Source organism: Oncorhynchus masou, chromosome 32, assembly GCF_036934945.1.
Source record: "Oncorhynchus masou masou isolate Uvic2021 chromosome 32, UVic_Omas_1.1, whole genome shotgun sequence".
In the NCBI taxonomy this organism is placed as follows: domain Eukaryota; kingdom Metazoa; phylum Chordata; class Actinopteri; order Salmoniformes; family Salmonidae; genus Oncorhynchus; species Oncorhynchus masou.
This window is the reverse complement of record NC_088243.1, coordinates 72,658,510-72,681,782: the sequence shown is the minus strand read 5'-3', so window position 1 is coordinate 72,681,782 and position 23,273 is coordinate 72,658,510. Positions and strand designations below refer to the sequence as shown.

The 23,273-nt window shown below is 45.1% G+C and overlaps 1 protein-coding gene across 1 annotated transcript in view; it reads right to left on the bottom strand.

Moving 5' to 3' along the window:
* Positions 1-4,767: 4,767 nt before the first annotated feature.
* LOC135527258 (ecto-NOX disulfide-thiol exchanger 2-like) overlaps positions 4,768-23,273 on the bottom strand; it is a 236,064-nt gene continuing 217,558 nt past the window's right edge. The window contains exon 4 of the mRNA XM_064955855.1: positions 4,768-4,955. Coding sequence (XP_064811927.1) covers positions 4,768-4,955 — 188 coding nt within the window. The remainder of the gene's footprint in view (positions 4,956-23,273) is intronic.

The following is a 23,273-nucleotide window of genomic DNA, read 5'->3' as shown; positions in this document are numbered from 1 at the left end:
TTGGAAAGAAAACACTCTGAGGTTTCCAGAACTGCAAAGATATTGTCTGTGAGTGCCCCAGAACAGGAGTTACAGGCAAAACCAAGATGGAACTGCAACCAGGAAATGAGCAGGATTTTTGAGGCTCTGTTTTTCATTGTCTCCTTATATGGCTGTGAATGCGACAGGAATGAGCCTGCCCTATCTATCGTTTCCCCAAGGTGTCTGCAGCATTGTGACATATTTGTAGGCATATCATTGGAAGATTGACCATAAGAGACTACATTTGCCAGGTGTCCGCCCGGTGTCCTCCGTCGAAATTGTTGCGTCATTTTCAGCTGCTGGTATTTTTCCATGGGATTCTAAGACGAAAGCAGGCTTCCACGAACGGCATATCAATGAAGAGATATGTGAAAAAACACCTTGAGGATTGATTCTAAACAACGTTTGCCATGTTTCGGTCGATATTATGGAGTTAATTTGGAAAAAGTTTGACGTTTTGGTGACTGAATTTTCGGTTCGTTTCGGTAGCCAAATGTGATGTACAAAACGGAGCGATTTCTCCTACACAAAGATTCTTTCAAGAAAAACTGAACATTTGCTATGTAACTGAGAGTCTCTTCATTGAAAACATCAGAAGTTCTTCAAAGGTAAATTATTTTATTTATTTGGTTTTCTGGTTTTTGTGAAAATGTTGCGTGCTAAATGCTACGCTAAATGCTAAGCTAGCTAGCAATACTCTTACACAAATGCTTGATTTGCTATGGTTCAAAAGCATATTTTGAAAATCTGAGATGACAGTGTTGATAAGAAAAGGCTAAGCTTGAGAGCAGGCATATTTATTTCATTTCATTTGCGATTTTCAGAAATCGTTAACGTTGCGTTATGCTAATGAGCTTGAGGCTGTATTCACGATCCCGGATACGGGATGGGTAGTATCAAGAGGTCAAAAAAAATAACAATGAAATCTGTCCTAGCCTGCCTTTCTAAAGTCTTCAAAAGACAAGTTAACAAACAGATCACTGACCATTTCGAATCCCACCGTACCTTCTCCGCTATGCAATCTGGTTTCCGAGCTGGTCATGGGTGCACCTCAGCCACCCTCAAGGTCCTGAATGATGTCATAACCGCCATCGATAAGAGGCATTACTGTCACATTCTTATCAGTAAATTCAACAACCTTGGTTTCTCAAATGACCGCCTCGCCTGGTTAACCAACTACTTCTCAGATAGAGTTCAGTGTGTCAAATCGAAGGGCCTGTTGTCCGGACCTCTGGCAGTCTCTATGGGGTCCCTCAGGGTTCAATTCTCGGGCCGACTCTCTTCTCTGTATACATCAATGATGTCACTCTTGCTGCTGGTGATTCTCTGATCCAACCTGGCGCAGACAACACCATTCTGTATACTTCTGGCCCTTCTTTGGACACTATGTTAACCAACCTCCAGATGAGCTTCAATGCCATACAACACTCCTTCTGTGGCCTCCAACTGCTCTTGAATGCAAGTAAAACTAAATGCATGCTCCTCAACCATTCTCTGTCCACACCCACCCGCCCGTCTAGCATCACTACTCTGGACGGTTCTGACAACTACAAATACCTAGGTGTCTGGGTAGACTGTAAACTCTCTCCTCCTCTCCCTCGTAAAACTGACTATCCTACCAATCCTCGACTTCGGCGATGTCATTTACAAAATAGCCTCCAACACTCTACTCAGACTACGTCCAATTTCCTATCACAGTGCCATTCGTTTTGTCACCAAAGCCCCATATACTACCAACCACTGCAACCTGTATGATCTCATTGGCTGGTCCTCGCCTCATATTCGTCGCCAAACCCACTGGCTTCAGGTAATCTATAAGTCTTGTTAGGTAAAGCCCCACCTTATCTCAGCTCACTGGTCACCATAGCAGCATCCACCCGTAGCATGCGCTCCAGAAGGTATACCTTACTGGTCATCCTCAATGCCAACTCCTTGTTCGGCTGCCTTTCCTTCCAGTTCTCTGCTGCCGATGACTGGAACGAATTGCAAAAATCACTGAAGCTGGAGTCTTATATCCCCCTCACTAACTTTAAGCATCAGCTGTCAGAGCAGCTTACCGATCATTGCACCTGTACACAGTCCATCTGTAAATAGCCCACCCAACTACCCCATCCCCATATTGTTATGTAATTTTTGCTCCTTTGCACCCTAGTATCTCTACTTGCACATTCATCTTCTGCACATCTATCACTCCTGTGTTTAATTGCTAAATTGTAATTATTTCCCACTATGGCCTATTTATTGCCTTACCTCCCTAAACTTACTACATTTGCACACACTGTATATAGACCTTTCTATTGTGTTATTGACTGTACGTTTGTTTATTCCATGTGTAACTCTGTGTTTGTTGCACTGCTTTGCTTTGTGTTGGCCAGGTCACAGTTGTAAATGAGAACTTCTTCTCAACTAGCCTACCTGGTTAAATAAAGTTGAAATAAAAAATGAAAAAATAAATTACACGGACTTGCTCCTAACCATCTTTCTGATTTGGTCCTGCCGTACATACCTACACGTACGCTACGGTCACAAGACGCAAGCATCCTTACTGTCCCTAGAATTTCTAAGCAAACAGTTGGAGGCAGATCTTTCTCCTATAGAGCTCAATTTTTATGGAATGGTCTGCCTATCCATGTGGGAGACGCAGACTCGGTCTCGACCTTAAAGTCTTTATTGAAGACTCATCTCTCATCTCTTCAGTATTATTCAGTGTAGTCTGGCCCAGGGGTGTGAAGTTGAACGGAAAGGCACTGGAGCAAGGAACCTCCCTTGCTGTCTCTGCCTGGCCGGTTGACCTCTCACCACTGGGATTCTCTGCTGCTAACTCTATTATGGGGGCTGAGTCACTTGCTTACTGGTGCTCTTCCATGCCATCCCTAGGAGGGGTGCGTCACTTGAGTGGGTTGAGTCACTGACGTGATTTTCCTGTCCGGGTTGGCACGCCCCTCGGGTTCACACATGGGAGATCTTTGTGGGCTATACTCGAGCTTGTCTCAGGGTAGTAGGTTGGTGGTTGAAGATATCCCTCTAGTGGTGTGGGGCCTGTGCTTTGGCAAAGTAGATGGGGTTTTATCCTGCCTGTTTGGCCCTGTCTGGGGGTATCATCGGACAGGGCCACAGTGTCTCCCGACCCCTCCTGTCTCAGCCTCCAGAATTTATGCTGCAATAGTTTGTGTCGGGGGGGCTAGGGTCAGTCTGTTGTATCTGGAGAATTTCTCCTGTCTTATCCGGTGTCCTGTGTGAATTTAAGTATGCTCCCTCTAATTCTCTCTCTCTCTCTCTCTCTCTCTCTCTCTCTCTCTCTCTCTCTCTCTCTCTCGTTCTCTCTCTCTCTAGTTCTCTCTCTCTTTCTCTCTCTCTTTCTATCGGAGGACCTGAGTCCTAGGACCATGCCTCAGGACTACCTGACCTGATGACTCCTTGCTGTCTTCAGTCCACCTGGTCATGCTGCTGCTCCAGTTTCAACTGCTCTGCCTGCGGCTATGGACCTGCTATGGACCTGCTGTTTTGGACTCTCTCTCTACCGCACCTGCTGTCTCCAACTGAATGATCGGCTATGAAAAGCCAACTCACATTTATTTGTGAGGTGCTGACCTGATGCAACCTCTACAACCACTGTGATTATTATAATCTGACCATGCTGGTCATCTATGAACGTTTGAACATCTTGGCCATGTTCTTTTTGACCTCCACCCGGCACAGCCAGAAGAGGACTGGCCACCCCTCAGAGCCTGGTTCTTCTCTCGGCTTCTTCTTAGGTTCCGTCTTTTCTAGGGAGTTTTTCCTAGCCACTGTTTTTCTGCATTGCTTGCTGTTTGGGGTTTTAGGCTGTCTTTCTGTACATCACTTTATAAATACATTTGATTGAAGGTAGACGGGGGAAGGGTGCATTCATATTTGTCATGTCAGTTAAAATGTTTAGCGTATAGGACCACACCAAATGTTGATCTGCCGTTGTCAGCTCTTTGTTTGGCGCACTGTTTTTTTAGAAACCATGGACGTCTGACTGAAAAATAAAAGTCACTATTCTACATGTTACAGCCTGTACTCTGATCATACCAGCAAATGCTATTGGTGTGTTCCTGCCTTAAGAATGTGTTAAATGCAACAGTAAGGTTGTTGTACTTCCTGGGTAAGTGATCTCATAGAGAATGGATATAACGACTTAGTGGTTAGGCAGGTATATTCCTTGTCTAGTAGAGGTAAATAGACCTACTGGGGTACGAGGTAAATAGACCTCCTGGGGTACGAGGTAAATAGACCTACTGGGGTACGAGGTAAATAGACCTCCTGGGGTACGAGGTAAATAGACCTCCTGGAGTACGAGGTAAATAGACCTCCTGGGGTACGAGGTAAATAGACCTCCTGGGGTACAAGGCAAATAGACCTCCTGGGGTACAAGGCAAATAGACCTCCCGGGGTATGAGGTAAATAGACCTCCTGGGGTACAAGGTAAATAGACCTCCCGGGGTATGAGGTAAATAGACCTCCTGGGGTACAAGGCAAATAGACCTCCCGGGGTATGAGGTAAATAGTCCTCCCGGGGTATGAGGTAAATAGACTTATTGGTGTTGGGGGGGGGGGGGGGTGCAGCTCTTGCAGTGAATGTGTTAAATGCAACAGTAAGGTTGTTGTACTTCCTGGGTAAGTGATCTCATGGAGAATGGATATAACAGCTTAGCAGTTATGCAGGTATATTCCTGGTCTAGTAGAGGTAAATAGACTTACTTGGGTAAGAGGTAAATAGACTTACTTGGGTAAGAGGTAAATATACTTACTGGGGTTGGGGGGGAAGAGGGTGCAGCTCTTGCAGTGAATGATTTCCTTGACGATGGGCAGATCAAGGGGGAGGGGGGGTGGGGGCACCATGCCGAGGCCGGGCATCATGGGGTTCATGGGACCGATGCCTGTCATCATGCCAAGGCCTTGGTCAAAATCTAGATGAAGCACACAACACACACATATAAAAACAACATTGCCACTCACACAAGTTCAGCACATGTTGCCATTTTCATGTTTAGTTTGACATTGTGTGTTTCTCCATGAACACTTTGCGGAGGTTTCTGTCGACAACGGTGACCCACAATCTATAAATAACTGAATACATGCTCTGATGTATGGACAATGGCAAAGGAGGGGATAGCTACCGTTTTACAGGCTCCTAACCAACTTTGCTATCTTTGTTTTTTCGCATTTTTTGTATCTTATTTAGTACATAATGTTGCTGCTACTGTCTCTTATGACTGAAAAGAGCTTCCGTACATCAGAACAGCGATTACTCACCTCGAACAGGACAAAGATCTTTCTTAAATGAGTCTGACGCAAAGGATATACTGCTTCCCTGAGACCATCCCTGTCATTCGTGTGAAAAAAAGACAGAAAGACACGGGGCGGGCGGATGTCTGGGTGCCTTGTGAGAATTCGTTGCTGAGTGAGTAAACCACTACCCTCGGCATTATTGGCCAACGTGCAATCATGAGAAAACAAACTGGACGATCTACGATTAAGAATATCCTACCAACGGGACATTAAAAACTGTAATATCTTATGTTTCACCGACACAAACTATATAGAGCTGGCTGGCTTCTCCGTTTTTCAGCAGGACAGAGCAGCTACGTTATTTGTCAAAAACTGCTGGTGCGCAATGTCTAATATTAAAGAAGTCACTAGGTATTGCTCGTCTGAGGTAGAATACCTCATGAAAAGCTGTAGACCACACTATCTACTAAGAGAGGTCACATCTATATTATTCGTAGCCGTCTATTTACCACCACAAACCAATGCTGGCACTAAGTCCACACTCAACGAGCTGTATAAGGCCATAAGCAAACAAGAAAATGCTCATCCAGAAGCGGCGCTCCTAATGTCCGGGGACTTTAATGCAGGGAAACTTAAATATGCTTTACCTCATTTCTACCAGCATGTCACATGTGCAACCAGATTTTTAAAAATCTAGAACGCCTTTACTCCACACACAGAGACTCATACAAAGCTCTCCCTCACCCTCCGTTTGACAAATCCGACCATAATTCTATCCTCCTGATTCCGGCTTACAAGCAAAAACTAAAGCAGGAAGTATCAGTGACTCGCTCAATACAGAAGTGGTCAGATAACGCAGATTCTACACTACAGGACTGTTTGGCTAGCACAGACTGGAATATGTTCCAGGATTTATCCAATGGCATTGAAGAGTATACCACCTCAGTCACCAGCTTAATCAATAAGTGCACTGATGATGTCGTCCCCACAGTGACCGTACGTACATACATTACCCAACCAGAAGCCATGGATTACAGGCAACATCCTCATCGAGCTAAAGGCTAGAGCTTCCGCTTTCAAGGAGCGGAACACTAATCCGGACATTTATAAGACATCCTGCTATGCCCACAGACAAACCATCAAACAGGCAAAGCGTCAATACAGGACTAAGATTGAATTGTACTACACCGGCACTGACGCTCTTCGGATATGGCAGGGCTTGAAAACTATTACGGACTACAAAGGGAAAGCCAGCCACGACCTGCCCAGTGACGCGAGCCTGCCAGACAACATAGATGTATTTTATGCTCACTTTTTAGGCAAGAAACACTGAAGCGTGCATAAGAACACCAGCTGTTCCGGACGACTGTGTGGTCACGCTCTCAGGTAGTAAGGGTAGGCAACAACATATCTGCCATGCTGATCCTCAACACTGGGGCTCCTCAGAGGTGCGTGCTTAGTCTCTTCCTGTACTCCCTGTTCACCCACGACTGCGTGTCCAACACGACTCCAACACCATCATTAGGTTTGCTGACGACACAACAGTTTCGACACAACAGCCTGATCACAGACAACAATGAGACAGCCTATAGGGAGATCATAGACCTGGCAGTGTGGTGCCAGGACAATAACCGCTTTCTCAATGTGAGCAAGACAAAGGAGCTGATTGTGGACTATAGGAAAAGGAGGGCTGAACAGGCCCCCATTAACATTGATGGGACTGAAGTGGAGCGAGTCGAGAATTCCAAGTTCCTTGGTGTCCACATCACCAACAAACTATCATGGTCCAAACACACCAAGACAGTTGTGAAGAGGGCAAAACAACACCTTTTCCCCCTCAGGAGACTGATCTACAGCTGCACCATCAAGAGCATCCTGACTGGTTACATTACCGCCTGGTATGGCAACTGCTCAGCATCTGACCATAAGGCACTACAGAGGGTAGTACGTACTGCCCAGTACATCCCTGGGGCCAAGCTTCCTAACATCCAGGACCTATATACTAGGCAGTGTCAGAGGAAGGCCCAAAAAATTATCAAAGACTCCAGTCACCCAAGTCATAGACTGTTCTCTCTGCTACCGCACGGCAAGCAGTACTGGAGCACTGAGTCTAGGACCAAAAGGTTCCTTAACAGCTTCTACCCCCAAGTCATAAGACTGCTGAATAACTCAACTAATCAAATGGCCATCCAGACTACTTACATCCCCTTTTTGTTTTTACACTGCTGCTACTCGCTGTTTATTATCTATGCATAGTCACTTTACAAATTACCTCGATTAACCTGTACCCCCACACTCGGTACCAGTACCCCCTGTATATAGCCTCGTCATTGTTATGTACATTTCTTGTGTTACCTTGTGATAGTTTTTTTGCTTTAGTTTAGTTTATTTATTTTATTAACTCTATTTCTTGAACTGCATTGTTGGTTTAGGGCTTGTAAGTAAGCATTTCACGGTAAGGTCTACACCTTTTCAGCACATGTGACAAATAACATTTGATTTGATTTGAAAGGAACAAATAAACATCCTACATATTTAAAGTAGAGCTACATGAGCTTCTCCTGACTCTCCTCTCTGCTACTGATTGGCTGACCTTTTATCTTCCTGTCTGTAGTCAAAGAGAGAGAGAGAGAGAAATAGAGAGAGAGAGAAGACCAGGAAACACAGGAGCTTTCACAGGTATTGATGTAGACTACAGCTGGGTGCACTCATACACACATGCGTCTGCCCACCCACCTGCCTGTTAATGACCTAATTTCTGGTATTCATGTTGAAAGTGATAAGAGGGACCCTGTTGCCTGGTTGATGATGACTCCTGCCCAGCGAGGCGGTGGAGAGGTGAAATGATGGCAGGAGGAGAGATAGAGGGAGGGAGGTACAGCGGACACAGTGTCTACTGAATGCCAGTCTAAGTGGCAGCTCTGGTCTCAGGGCTGGGTGAGAGGCCCACCACAGAGCTCTCTGATGGGCCTCAGACAGAGTCATAGCGGGATTCAGCTCATGTCTCAGGGCTGGGTTGAGGCCCACCACGGAGCTCTCTGATGGGCCTCAGACAGTATAATAGTGGGGTTCAGCTCTGGTCTCAGGACTGGGTGAGAGACCCACCACAGATGGGCCTCAGATAGGGCCTCAGACAGGGTAATAGTGGCTCTTGTCTCAGGGCTGGGTGAGAGGCCCACTAGGGAGCTCTTTGGTGGGCATCAGACAGGGTAATAGTGGGGTTCAGCCCTGGGTTAGGAAGAGAGGCCCATGGCAGAGCTCTGATTGGAGAGAGAGGCCCACGGCAGAGCTCTGTTATTGGCCCCTATGCGGCAGATGAGCTGATTCATAACTGCCACTACCCTGAACTGAGGAAATGAGCACACTGCTGATGAATTATGTAAAACACTCCTGGCTGCCACACATATTATGAGCACAGAGAATAATTTTCACTCTTGGCAAATAAAAGATTTCTGCACCATATTTATTCATGAACATGATAGATGATATGAGCCAAACCAGGCTCCGGGTGCACATCAAGAAAAGATCTGGTTTGATCAAGACCAGCCTGTTTCCATTTCACTGCTGAATTTTTCTTTCTCCCTCCAGTCTGTCTGTGTGTGTGTGTGTGTGTGTGTGTGTGTGTGTGTGTGTGTGTGTGTGTGTGTGTGTGTGCGCGTGTGTGTGTGTGTGTGTGTGTGTGTGTGTGTGTGTGTGTGTGTGCGCTCCCATTCAGAGCCAGTGGGCATAGGAGGTGTGAAGTAGAGTGATGCATGATAACAGAGATTATTTACACTCTGTTTCTTCGCAGGGATTTTAAGATAAACACACACCATCTTCAGTGTGAAACAGGCCTCTTCCAGCCAGAGGTAAAACTGTCTGGAGACAGAGACAGAGCAGGAGTCTCCTGAACAGAAACATCAGTGGAGAACTCTGTCTTCTCTCCAGACAAACAAGGTGTCTCTCTCTCCCTCTTCTCTCTCCCACTGGCTCCATCTCTTTCTCTTCATCTCTCTCTCTCTTTCTCCAGTCACATGATAGATCGTCACACAGCCTCTGCCTGCAGTCCCAGAGATATGAAGAGTCACCCAAACACACGCACACCCACCCCACGCATGGATACACAAAGACACGCAGGCATTCACACACACACACACTCAGAGTGCACACACACACACACACACACACACACACACACACACACACACACACACACACACACACACACACACACACACACACACACACACACACACACACACACACACACACACACACACACACACACACACACACACACACACAGTCCTGTATCTCCATGTTAACCAATCAGCTTCCCAGAGGTTGGTTGAAGGTAATTACATTTCATGCTGCCTATCAATAAAATGTCCAGCCAGGAATAAAACATTTGGCATTTCACTGTAGATACCTCCTGGCTGTCAACATATCACATCCATCCTCCCTCTCTTTCCTCCTCTTCTCTTCCCTTCCTCCCCTCCCTCTGTTTTCCAGGGTAAACGTCCCCCCCCAGCAGAGTGGGTGCTAGGTAGAAAGAGGGCTGGGTGGAGGATGGTGTGGGATGGCTGGGGGGAGGGAGGGCTGGGTGGAGGGAGGGCTGCGTGGAGGGTAGAAGGGGGGCTGGATGGAGGGAGGGAGGGTAACACAGGGAACCACTGTGAGGCATGCTAGGTAATATTCTCTAATGAGGCGAGCAGGCAAAGCTCTCTAGAACACGACCAGAGGCTCCAGTCTCAATGTGCTGCCAGACATTTCCTTCTCTACATAATATACAATATAGATTCAGCCGCAGACAGATTTTCTTCTTGAGAGGATGGTCACGGGGACAGAACAGGCACGGACTGCTGGTAGCCTAGCGGGTTAAGAGCACAGGGCCAGTAAATGAAAGGTCACTGGTTCGAGTTGCCTTGGTGAAAAGTCTGTAGATTTGCACTTGAGCCATGCACTTAGTTGCTAATGTAAGTAGCTAAAGAATGAGAGCGTCAACTAAATTACGAAAATGTAAGCATAATTACAAATTATTTGTATACTGCAAATTGACTGCAAAAAGCCCAAACAAAAATCAAAACTTGCTTACATTTGTATACGATCACGTGTCTCTCTATTATGTGTGGGAATACTTGGGAACAGATTTCATAAATTAAAATCACTTGGAGCTGATATCCTGTTGTTTTTACAGTCTATTACACTGTGTGCACAATTATTAGGCAAATTGCATTCCACAGGATTAATTTTATTGTTGAACAAACACAATGCTCTCAGTCAATCCAAAATGTTATTCATCCTCAAACCTAAATGTTTAACCTGTTACATCTATGGGGGCGCTATTTCATTATTGGATAAAAAAACGTGCCCGTTTTAAGCGCAATATTTTGTCACAAAAAGATGCTCGACTATGCATATAATTGACAGCTTTGGAAAGAGAACACTCTGACGTTTCCAAAACTGCAAAGATATTGTCTGTGAGTGCCCCAGAACTGATGCTACAGGCGAAACCAAGATTGTTGAACAAACACAATGCTCTCAGTCAATCCAAAATGTTATTCATCCTCAAACCTAAATGTTTAACCTGTTACATCTATGGGGGCGCTAACACCTTGAGAACTTCAAACAGGAAATGAGCAGGATTTTTGAGGCTCTGTTTTTCATTGTCTCCTTATATGGCTGTGAATGCGCAAGGAATGAGCCTGCCCGATCTATCGTTTCCCCAAGGTGTCTGCAGCATTGTGACGTATTTGTAGTCATATCATTGGAAGATTGACCATAAGAGACTACATTTGCCAGGTGTCCGCCCGGTGTCCTCCATCGAAATTGTTGCGTCATCTTCAACTGCACGTCTTTTTCCAAGCGATTCACAGGAGAAATTAGACATTCACGAACGATATATCAATGAAGAGATATGTGAAAAACACCTTGAGGATTGATTCTAAACAGCGTTTGCCGTGTTTCAGTCGATATTATGGAGTTAATTTGGAAAACAGTTCGCCGTTTTGATGACTGAATTTTCATTTTTTTTGGTACCCAAACCTGATGTACAAAACGGAGCGATTTCTCCTACACAAAGAATCTTTCAGGAATAACTGAACATTTGCTATGTAACTGAGAGTCTCCTCATTGAAAACATCCGAAGTTAAGAAAAGGCTAAGCTTGAGAGCTAGCACATTCATTTCATTTCATTTGCGATTTTCATAAATAGTTAACATTACGTTATGCTAATGAGATTGAGGTTATAACTGGATACAGGTTTTTTTCATAGCCAAACGTGAACAAAACGGAGCGATTTGCCCTACACAAATAATATTTTTTGGAAAAACTGAACATTTGCTATCTAACTGAGAGTCTCCTCATTGAAAACATCTGAAGTTCTTCAAAGGTAAATGATTTTATTTGAATGATTTTCTTGTTTTTGTGAAAATGTTGCTGGCTGAATTCTAGGCTTATAGCTATGCTAGCTATCAATACTCTTACACAAATGCTTGTTTAGCTATGGTTGAAAAGCATATTTTGAAAATCTGAGATGACAGTGTTGTTAACAAAAGTCTAAGCTTGAGAGCAAACATATTTATTTCATTTCATTTGCGATTTTCATGAATAGTTAACGTTGCGTTATGCAAATGAGCTTGAGGCTATAAATAGGATCCCGGATCCGGGATTGCTCGACGCAAGAAGTTAACAAAGGAAAAGTGAGTTTTGTCTTTCTCAGGGGAATATATAAGTCTGCACAATTATTAGGCAACTAAAAGTGTGCACAATTATTAGGCAACCAAATTACAAAATTTATTTGCCCCAACTCACTTGTTTATTCAACATTTTTTGAGTAAGTGTAACAAATAAGGTAACACAAAATGACAATTAAGTAACATTTCCGGCCTTTCAAAAATATTAAGTGACCAATGTAGCCACCCTTATTTTCAATAACTGACATGAGCCTTCCATCCACAGAACCTGTCAGTTTCTTGATCTGTTCACAATCAACTTTTGCTGAAGCAGCATCCACAGCCTCCCAAATGCTGTTCAAAGAGGTGTATTGTCTTCCCTCACTGTAAATCTCACGTTTGAGAAGGGCCCAAGTCAGGTGAGGAAGGGGGCCAGGTCATTATTCGGGCATCTTTGAGGCCCTGTCTGGCTAGCCAAGCAGTGTAGTACTTGGATGCATGTGATGGAGTATTGTCCTGCATAAAATTCATGGCCTTCTTGAATGCTGAGGACTTCTTCCTGTACTACTGCTTGAAGAAAGTATCTTCCAGAAACTGGCAGTAGGTTTGGGAGTTGAGTTTCAGTCCATCTTCAACCCGAAAAGGTCCAACTACCTCATCCTTAATGATAGCAGCCCATAACAGTACCCCTCCTCCACCTTCCTGGCGCCTGACTCGAAGTGGTGCCCTGTGTTCATTACTGAACAGCCACAGGCATGTCCATCTGGTCCATCAAGAGTCACTCTCATGTCATCTGTCCATAAAACCTAAGAAAAATCTTTCTTTGGGTATTTCTTTACCCAATCTTTACGTTTCAACTTGTGAATCATATTCAGTGGTGGTCGTGTTTCAGTCTTCTTGACCTTGGTCATGTCTCTGAGCACTTGACACCTTGTACTTTTTTTCGCGTTATTTGTAACTTATTTTGTACATAATGTTTCTGCAACCGTATCCTACGTCAAAAAAAGAGCTTCTGGATATCAGGACAGCGATGCTTCACCTCGGAATAAACAAAGGTTTTTTCTACAACAAGGAGGACGCACAAGACATTCTCCAAACACCCCACAGGGCCGACATCCCATTTATTTGCAAGAGGAAGTGACGCAGGTACAGAGGACAAAGAGCCGGATGCCTAGGCAAGACCCGGAGAAGGCGAATGGGAAGGCTGCCATTACCTTCAATACTACTCCCCAACTTGCAATCATTGGATCATAAATTAGATGAGGTACGATAATGAATATCCTACCAATGGGACATAAAAAACTGTAATATCCTATGTTTCATGGAATAGTGGCTGAATGACGACATGGATATTCAGCTAGCGGGATATACGCTGCACCGGCAAGATAGAACAGGACACTCTGGGAAGACGAGTGGCGGCGGTCTGTGCATATTGGTAAACAACAGCTGGTGCACTAAATCTAAGGAAGTCTCTAGATTTTGGTCGCCTGAAGTATATTGTGATAAATTGCAGGCCACAATACTTGCCTAGAGAGTTTTCAGCTATACTTTTAGTGGCTGTTTATTTACCACCACAGACAGATGCTGGCACTAAGACCGCACTCAGTCAGCTGTATAAGGAAATAAACAAACAGGAAACCACTCACCCAGAGGAGGCGCTCCTAGTGGCCGGAGACTTTAATGCAGGGAAACTTAAATCAGTTCTACCTCATTTCTATCACCATGTTAAATGTGCAACCAGAGGGAAATAAATTCCAGATCACCTGTACTTCACACACAGATGCGTACAAAGCTCTCCCTCGCCCTCCATATGGTAAATCCGACCACAACTCTATCCTCCTGATTCCTGCTTACAAGCAAAAACTAAAGCAGGAAGCACCAGTGACTCAGTCTATAAAAAAAGTGGTCAGATGAAGCAGATGCTAAACTACAGGACTGTTTTGCTATCACAGACTGGAACATGTTCCGGGATTCTTCCGAGGGCATTGAGGAGTAAACCACATCAGTCACTGACTTTATCAATAAGTGCATCGAGGACGTCATCCCCACAGTGACTGTACGTACATACCCCAACCAGGAGCCATGGATTACAGACAACATTTGCACTGAGCTAAAGGGTAGAGCTGCCGCTTTCAAGTTACGGGACTCTAACCAAAGCTTATAAGAAATATTGCTTTGCCCTGCGTCAAACGATCAAACAGGCAAAGCGTCAATACAGGGCTAAGATTGAATCATACTACACCGGGTCCGACGCTCGTCTTATGTGGCAGGGCTTGCAAACTATTACAGACTACAAAGGTAAGCACAGCCGCAAGATGTACAGTGGAACCAGCCTATCATACGAGCCGATGTGAGTAAGACCTTTAAACAGGTCAACATACACAAGGCCAGACAGATTACCAGGGCATGTGCTCTGGGCATGTGCTGACCAACTGGCAGGTGTCTTCACTGACATTTTCAACACGTCCCTGATTGACGTGTTGCCTGTAATACCAACATGTTTCAAGCAGACCACCATAGTCCCTGTACCCAAGAAAGGCAATCTGCCTAAATGACTACAGACCCGTAGCACTCATATCCGTAGCCATGAAGTGCTTTGAAAGGTTGGTAAAGGCTCACATCAACACCATTATCACGGAAACCCTAGACCTACTCCAGTTAGCATACCAACCAAACAGATCCACAGATGATGCAATCTCTATTGCACTCCACACTGCCCTTTCCCACCTGGACAAAAGGAACACTTATATGAGAATGCTATTCATTGACTACAGCTCAGCGTAGCTATACACCATTGTACCCTCAAAACTCATCACTAAGCTAAGGATCCTGGGACTAAACACCCCGCTCTACAACTGGATCCTGGACTTCCTGACGGGCCGCCCCCAGGTGGTAAGGGTAGGTAGCAACACATCTGCCATGCTGATCCTCAACTCTGGAGCTCCACAGGGGTGTGTGCTCAGTCCCCTTCTGTACTCCCTGTTCACCCACAACTGCATGGCCAGACACAACTCCAACACCATCATTAAGTTTGCAGAAGACACAACAGTGGTAGGCCTGATCACCGACAACGACGAGACAGCCTATAGGGAGGACGTCAGAGACCTGGCCGGGTGGTGCCAGAATAACAACCTATCGCTCAACGTAACCAAGACTAAGTAGATGATTGTGGACTACAGGAAAAGGAGGACCGAGCACTCCCCCATTCTCATCTGCAGGGCTGTAGTGGAGCAGGTTGAGAGCTTCAAGTTCCTTGGTGTCCACATCAACAACAAACTATAATGGTCCAAACACACCAAGACTGTCGTGAAGAGGGCACAACAAAGCCTATTCCCCCTCAGGAAACTAAAAAGATTTGACATGGGTCCTGAGGTCCCATGTAGGTTCTTCAGCTGCAACATTGAGAGCATCACTGCCTGGTACGACAACTGCTCGGCCTCTGACCGCAAGGCACTACACAGAGTAGTGTGTACGGCCCAGTACATCACTGGGGATAAGCTGCCTTTCACGAACGTTGTTGTCAGAATCGGACCAAGGTGCAGCGTGGAATGGTTTCATCATCTTTATTCGAGTGAAATGCACAGAAAACAATAAAGAACTAAATGAACGTGAAGCTATGAAGTGCTCACAAGTAACAATACATTACCAAGATCCCACAACAAACAGGTGGGAAAAGGCTGCCTAAATATGATCCCCAATCAGAGACAACGATAGACTGCCTCTGATTGGGAACCATACCAGACCAACATAGAAATAGCAAAACTAGAATGCCCACCCTAGTCACAACCCGACCTAACCCAAAATAGAGAATAAAGGATCTCTAAGGTCAGGGCATGACACTGCTTGCCATCCAGGACTAAAAAAATTGTCAAAGACCCCAGCCACCCCAGTCATAAACTGTTTTCTCTACTCCCGCATGGCAAGCGGTACCGTAGTGCCAAGTCTAGGACAAAAAGGCTTCTCAACAGTTTTTACCCCAAGGCCACAAGACTCCTGAACAGGTAATAAAATGCCTACCCAGACTATTTGCATTGTGTGCCTCCCCCACCCCCTATGTTTACACTGCTGCTACTCTCTGTTTCTCATACATACATAGTCACTTTAACTATACATTCATGTACATACTACCTCAATTGGGCCGACCAACCAGTGCTCCCGCACATTGGCTAACCGGGCTATCTGCATTGTGTCCCGCCACCCACCACCCACCAACCCCTCTTTTACGTTATTGCTACTCTCTGTTCATCATATATGCATAGTCAATTTAACCATATCTACATGTATGTACATACTACCTCAATCAGCCTGACTAACCGATATATGTATGTAGCCTCGCTACTTTTATAGCCTCCTCTACTGTATATAGCCTGTCTTTTTACTGTTGTTTTATTTCTTTACTTACATATTGTTCACCGAATACCTTTTTTACACTATTGGTTAGAGCCTGTAAGTAAGCATTTCAGTGTAAGGTCTACTACAACCTGTTGTATTCGGCGCACGTGACAAATAAACGTTGATTTGATTTTAGTTGACTATTTGCAACAAAATATTTGATTGTCAGGTGGTCACGCCTCAACAGTTCAGCTATTTCAACAGTGTTGCATCCGACTGAAAGGCATTTGACCATTTTTGACTTTTCAGTGTCAGTTAAATCTCTCTTTTGGCCCATTTGACCTGATATAATGAAGCTGCCTAATAATTATGCACACCTTGATATAAGGTGTTATTCACTTTCACCACACCCTCCCTCATTACAAATATACATATAATCAGAAATGATTACGTCCAATAAGCATTCAAGTTCATATGGTTTGGAGTTGGAAAATGTGCATAGAAATAATGATAAGATCAGAATACTCACTTGCCTAATAATTGTGCACGCAGTGTATGTCCAACAATTAGAATGAAAAAAAAGTTAATAGACCACACACAGGCCGACAGTGGGGTAACCCTGATCTATAGCCTTATGGTCAATACAGGCATCCCTCTACAGCCCTACTGAATAACCATATGCAGCTCAATGGGCCCTATGGCCACTGTTGTAGTCCCACTGGGGCTCCAGGCTGCCAACAGGCAGCAGTTGGAATCTAAGACAACTAAGCAGTATTGACTGTAGGTGTCCTGTAATGTCTGATGTCATAACTCAAGTAACAGCTGGGTGAGTTGCCACCACTCCACCCTATGAAGCAGGGCTATGCAGAGGTTTAACCATGTGAAGTAAGACTATGCATAGATTTAATCCTGCGAAGGAGATGACAAGATTCTAGTGGGGATTCCAAGGAAGCCTTGTCCCCATAAAGCTTATCACTCCTGTGAGTGCCATGTCCCCATAGTGAAGTCTTTACAGTACCATGTCCCCACAAGACAACCTGTCCCCATAGTGAAGTCTCTACAGTTCCATGTCCCCATAGTGAAGTCTCTACAGTTCCATGTCCCCATAGTAGCGTCTCTACTGTATGATGTCGCCATTGTGAAGTCTCTACAGTACATTGTCCCCACAAGACAACCTGCCCCCATAGTGAAGTCTCTACAGTACCATGTCTCCATAGTGAAGTCGCTACAGTACCATGTCCCCATAGTGAAGTCTCTACAGTACCATGTCCCCATAGTGAAGTCTCTACAGTACCATGTCTCCATAGTGAAGTCTCTACAGTACCATGTCCCCATAGTGAAGTCTCTACAGTACATTGTCCCCACAAGACAACCTGTCCCCATAGTGAAGTCTCTATAGTACCATGTCCCCATAGTGAAGTCTCTATAGTACCATGTCTCCATAGTGAAGTCTCTATAGTCCCATGTCCCCATAATGAAGTCTCTACAGTACCATGTCCCCATAGTGAAGTCTCTACAGTACATTGTCCCCACAAGACAACCTGTCCCCATAGTGAAGTCTCTATAGTACCATGTCCCCATAGTGAAGTCTCTATAGTCCCATGTCCCCATAGTGAAGACTCGACAGTACCATGTCCCCATAGTGAAGTCTCTACAGTACCATGTCCCCATAGTGAAGTCTCTGTAGTACCATGTCCCCATAGTGAAGTCTCTACAGTACCATGTCCCCATAGTGAAGTCTCTATAGTACCATGTCCCCATAGTGAAGTCTCTATAGTACCATGTCCCCATAGTGAAGTCTCTATAGTCCCATGTCCCCATAGTGAAGTCTCTATAGTACCATGTCCCCATAGTGAAGTCTCTATAGTACCATGTCCCCATAGTGAAGTCTCTATAGTACCATGTCCCCATAGTGAAGTCTCTATAGTCCCATGTCCCCATAGTGAAGTCTCTGTAGTACCATGTCCCCATAGTGAAGTATTTTCAGTCCCATGTCCCCATAGTGAAGACTCGACAGTACCATGTCCCCATAGTGAAGTATTTTTCAGTCCCATGTCCCCATAGTGAAGTACTGTACCCTGTCTTCACAAAACAACCCACTGGGAACACACTGGTTAAATCAACGTTGTTTCCACATCATTTCAATGAAATTACGTTGAACCAAAGTGGAAAAGACGTCTGTGCCTCTTTAGACCCTGTCCGTCTCCACAGCATTTTATTTCTTTAAGTTGACTGAGCCTCATCTCCCTGTAGCTACTTGGCTCTAGACAGACTGGCGATGCAATGACTTGGTGGCAGGTGGTGTTGCGTACCACAGAGGCAATAAATCTAATCAGGACTGCTGATTAATGTGTCAAATGTCTTGGATAATAAATGGTTACTGGGGAGGTGCCTACGAGAGAGAGAGAGAGTGACAGAGAGAGGGCAAACACAGGAGACTTCCTACAAATGCTACTGTAATGTAATGCTTGTCTCTTTCTTTCTGGGCCATTGAGAGGAGAAGTGGAATCAAAGCAAAGAAAGCCAACATCGTTGATTGCATCTCTTACACTGTGGTAAACTATACAACCTCTATGTAATAAGAATATGAGGCACTGGTATATAATACAAGCTAAAACAATATGAAAACAAGAGATCGTTATATATAAACCAGCTCTACTCAATGGGTAAGGCAGTGTGCATTTTAATGTTCTGTGTTCTTTGGCAGGGAAAGTTAGTTTGACTGCAAGAAGAACAGAGAGAGAGACAAGGAGACCGAGAGAGAGACAAGGAGACAGAGAGAGAGACAGAGAGAGAGACAGAGAGAGAGAGACAGAGAGAAAGACAGAGAGAGAGAGACAAAGAGACAGAGAGAGAAAGAGAGAGAGAGACAGAGAGAGAGACAAAGAGACAGAGAGAGAAAGAGAGAGAGAGAAAGAGAGACAGAGAGCTCCATCAGAAGAAAAAGAACAGAGGAGAGGATGAAGTTCAATTCCTCACATGGAGAATCAGTAGAAAATCCAGGTGGATTAGTTCAAAGGTACAAGCCGATCTAATAACAAAGGCTTTGTGTGTGCGTGTGCTGTGAAGTGGTGTGCAGTGCTGTGCTGTGCTGTCCTTTGCGTGTGTGTGTGTGTGTGTGAAAACAGGATGTTGAAATAATGTATAATGTATAAACGTATGTATAATTAAGCAGTGTGGGGAAGCAATGTTTGTCCTACTTTAGTTGTGACTTTTATAGCAGTGGAGCAGAGTGCTGACTCAGTATAGAGATGACAGTAATGAAGCTGTTGGATAATTTGGGCTTCAGAGAGAAAGACAGAGAAAGACAGCGAGAGACAGAGAGAGAGAAAGAAAGGGATTAGAGAGAAGTAGAGAAGTATAGATGGAAGAGGTGTATCTCCAGGTGATTGTAGTGGGCGACCACAGCTGTCCAACATCCCCCCGCATTAAATCAAATCAAATCACATTTTATTGATCACATACACATGGTTATTGCGAGTATAGCGAAATGCTTGCACTTCTAGTTCCCGAGAGTGCAGCAATATCTGATAAGTAATCTAACAAGTCCATAACACCAACCTAACACACACAAATATAAGTAAAGGAATGGAATAAGAATATATACATACACTACCATTCAAAGTTTGGGGTCACTTATAATCACATTTTTGGTAAATTAAAACAACATCAAATTGATCAGAAATACAGTGTAGACGTTGTTAAATGTTGTAAATGACTATTGTAGCTGGAAACGGACGATTTAAAAAAAAATGGAATATCTACATAGGGGTACAGAGGCCCATTATCAGTGTCACGCCCTGACCATAGAGAACTGTTTATTCTCTATGTTGGTTGGGGCGTGATAGTGACTAGGGTGGGACATCTAGGTGATTAATGATTTATGTTGGCCTGGTATGGTTCCCAATCAGAGACAGCTGTTTATTGTTGTCTCTAATTGGGGATCATATTTAGGTAGCCATTTTCCCCATTGTGATTTGTGGGATCTTGACTATGTTTGTGTGTAGTTGCTTTCTGCACTGCTGAAGCTTCACTGTTCGTTTATTCACTTTATTGTTTTTGTGCTTTAAGTTTCTCTTCTAAATAAAAGGATGGAAACATACCACGCTGCATCTTAGTCCACTCATTATGACGAACGTGACAGAAGACCCCACCACAAACGGACCAAGCAGCGTGGCCAGGAGGGGCAGACATCATGGACGTGGGAGGATATTTTGGACGGTAAAGGATCCTGGACGTGGAAAGAAATCATGGCCGGAAAGGATCGCTTTCCATGGAAGCAGCAAGGGAGCATCAACAATGACTCCGGGGTTCGCAACCAAGACGTAAGCATGCTTTAAGGAGCGTGTGACCGTTCAGGCACCAGGCTATGCGGTGATACGCACTGTGTCTCCAGTGCGCATTCACAGCCCGGTGCGCTTGGTGCCAGCTCTCTGCACTTGCTGGGCAAAAGTGAGCATCCAGCCAGGATGGGTTGTGCCAGCTATATGCTCTAGACCTCCAGTGCGCCTTCACAGTCCAGTATGCTCTGTGCCTCCTCCCGGCACTCGCCCTGAGGTGCGTGTCACCAGCCCGGTGCCACCTGTACCGGTCCCACGCATCAGGCCTCCAGTAAGCCTTCACAGTCCAGTAAGTCCTGTGCCTCTTCTCCGCACATGCCTTGAGGTGCATGTCACCAGCCTGGTGCTACCTGTACCGGTCCCATGCATCAGGCATCCAGTGCGCCTCCACAGTCCAGAGCTTCCGGCGACAGTTCCCAGTCCAGAGCTTCCGTCGACAGTTCCCAGTCCAGAGCTTCCGGCGACGTTTCACGGTCCGGAACCTCAAACAACGGTCCACGGTCCGGAGCTTCCAACGAGCCTCCTGAGACGGTCTGCGGTCCGGAGCATCCATCGACGGTCTGTGGTCCGGAGCCTCCAGCGACGGTCTGCGGTCCGGAGCCTCCAGCGACGGTCGGTGGTCCAGAGTCTCCAGCGACGGTCTGCGGTCCAGAGCCTTCAGCAGGGGTTCCCAGTCCAGAGCCTCCTGCGAGGTTTCCCAGTCCGGAGCCTCCGGCGACAATCCACGGTCTGCTGCCTCCAGCGGTGATCCACGGTCTGGTGCCTCCGGCGACGATCCACGGTCTGGTGCCTCCGGCGACGACCCATGGTCTGGTTCTTCCGGCAAACGAGCCACGGTCCGGTTCCTCCAGCGAGGATCCACGGTCAGGAGCTTCTGGCGACAATCCCCGCACCAGAGCCGCCAGGGAGGATGACGTATCTGCGAGTGGAGTGGTTACTTTGCCCCGCACCGGAACCGCCCCTGACAGTAGATGCCCACCCGGACCCTCCCCTATAGAGTCAGGTTTTGCGGTAGCCATTTTCCCATTGTGATTTGTGGGATCTTGACTATGTTTGTTTGTAGTTGCTTTCTGCACTGCATGTAGCTTCACGTTTTGTTTATTTGCTTTATTGTTTTTGTGCTTTAAGTTTCTCTTCTAAATAAAAGGATGGAAACATACCACGCTGCATCTTGGTCCACTCATTATGACGAACGTGACAATCAGCAACCGTCATGTGTTCCAATGACAAGTTGTGTTAGTTAATCCAAGTCTATAATTTTAAAAGGCTAATTGATCATTAGAAAACAATTTTGAAATTATGTTAGCAACAATTGAAAACTGTTGCGCAAATTAAAGTGGCTAATAAAACTGGCCTTCTTTAGACTACTTGAGTATCTGGAGCATCAGCATTTGTGGGTTTGATTACAGGCTCAAAATGGCCAGAAACAAATAACTTTCTTCTGAAAAGTATCAGTATACTCTTGTTCTGAGAAATTAAGGCTATTGCTATTCCATGCGAGAAATTGACAAGAAACTGAAGTTCTCGTACAATGCTGTGTACTACTCCCATCACAGAACTGGCACAAACTGGCTCTAACCAGAATAGAAAGAGGAGTGGGAGGCCCAAGTGCACAACTGAGCAAGAAGTATATTAGAGTGTCAAAATTGAGAAAAAGACGCCTCACAAGTCCTCAACTGGCAAGTTCATTAAATAGTACCCGCAAAAAAACACCAGTTTCAACGTCAACAGTGAAGAGGCGAATCTGGGATGCTGGTCTTCTAGGCAGAGTTGCAAAGAAAAAGCCATATCTCAGACTGGCCAATAAAAATAAAAGATTAAGATGGGAAAAAGAACACAGACAGAGGAACTCTGCCTAGAAGGCCATGCTAACATAATGTGCAAAACTAATTGCAAAATGGGTTTTCTAAAATGGGTTTTCTAATGATCAATTAGCCTTTTAAAATGATACATTTCAATTAGCTAACACAACGTGCCTTTGGAACACAGAAGTGATGACTGCTGATAATGGGCCTCTGTACGCCTATGTAGATATTCCATTAAAAAAATCTGTTGTTTCCAGCTACAATAGTCATTTACAACATTAATAATGTCTACACTGTATTTCTGATCAGTTTGATGTTATTTTAATGGACAAAAATGTGCTGCTCTTTAAAAAACGAGGACATTTCTATGTGACCCCAAGCTTTTGAACGGTAGTGTACATATGCGATGAGTAATGTAAGCTATGTAAACATTATTAAAGTGGCATTACTAAAGTGACTAGTGATCCATTTATTAAAGTGGCCAAATATTTACAGTCTGTATGTAGGCAGCAGCCTCACAGTGATAATGATGGCTGTTTAACTATCTGATGGCCTTGAGATAGAAGCTATTTTTCAGTTTTTGATGCACCTCTACTGACCTCGCCTTCTGGATGGTAGCGGGGTGAACAGGCAGTGGCACAGGTGGCTGTTGTTCTTGATGATCTTTTTGGCCTTACTGTGACATCGGGTACTGTAGGTGTCCTGGAGGGCAGGTAGTAAGCCCCCGATGATGCGTTGTGCAAACCGCACCACCCTCTGGAGAGCTCTGCGGTTATGGGCAGTGCAGTTGCCATACCAGGCGGTGATGCAGCCCGACAGGATGCTCTCAATTGTGTATCTGTAAAAGTTTGTGAGGGTCTTAGATG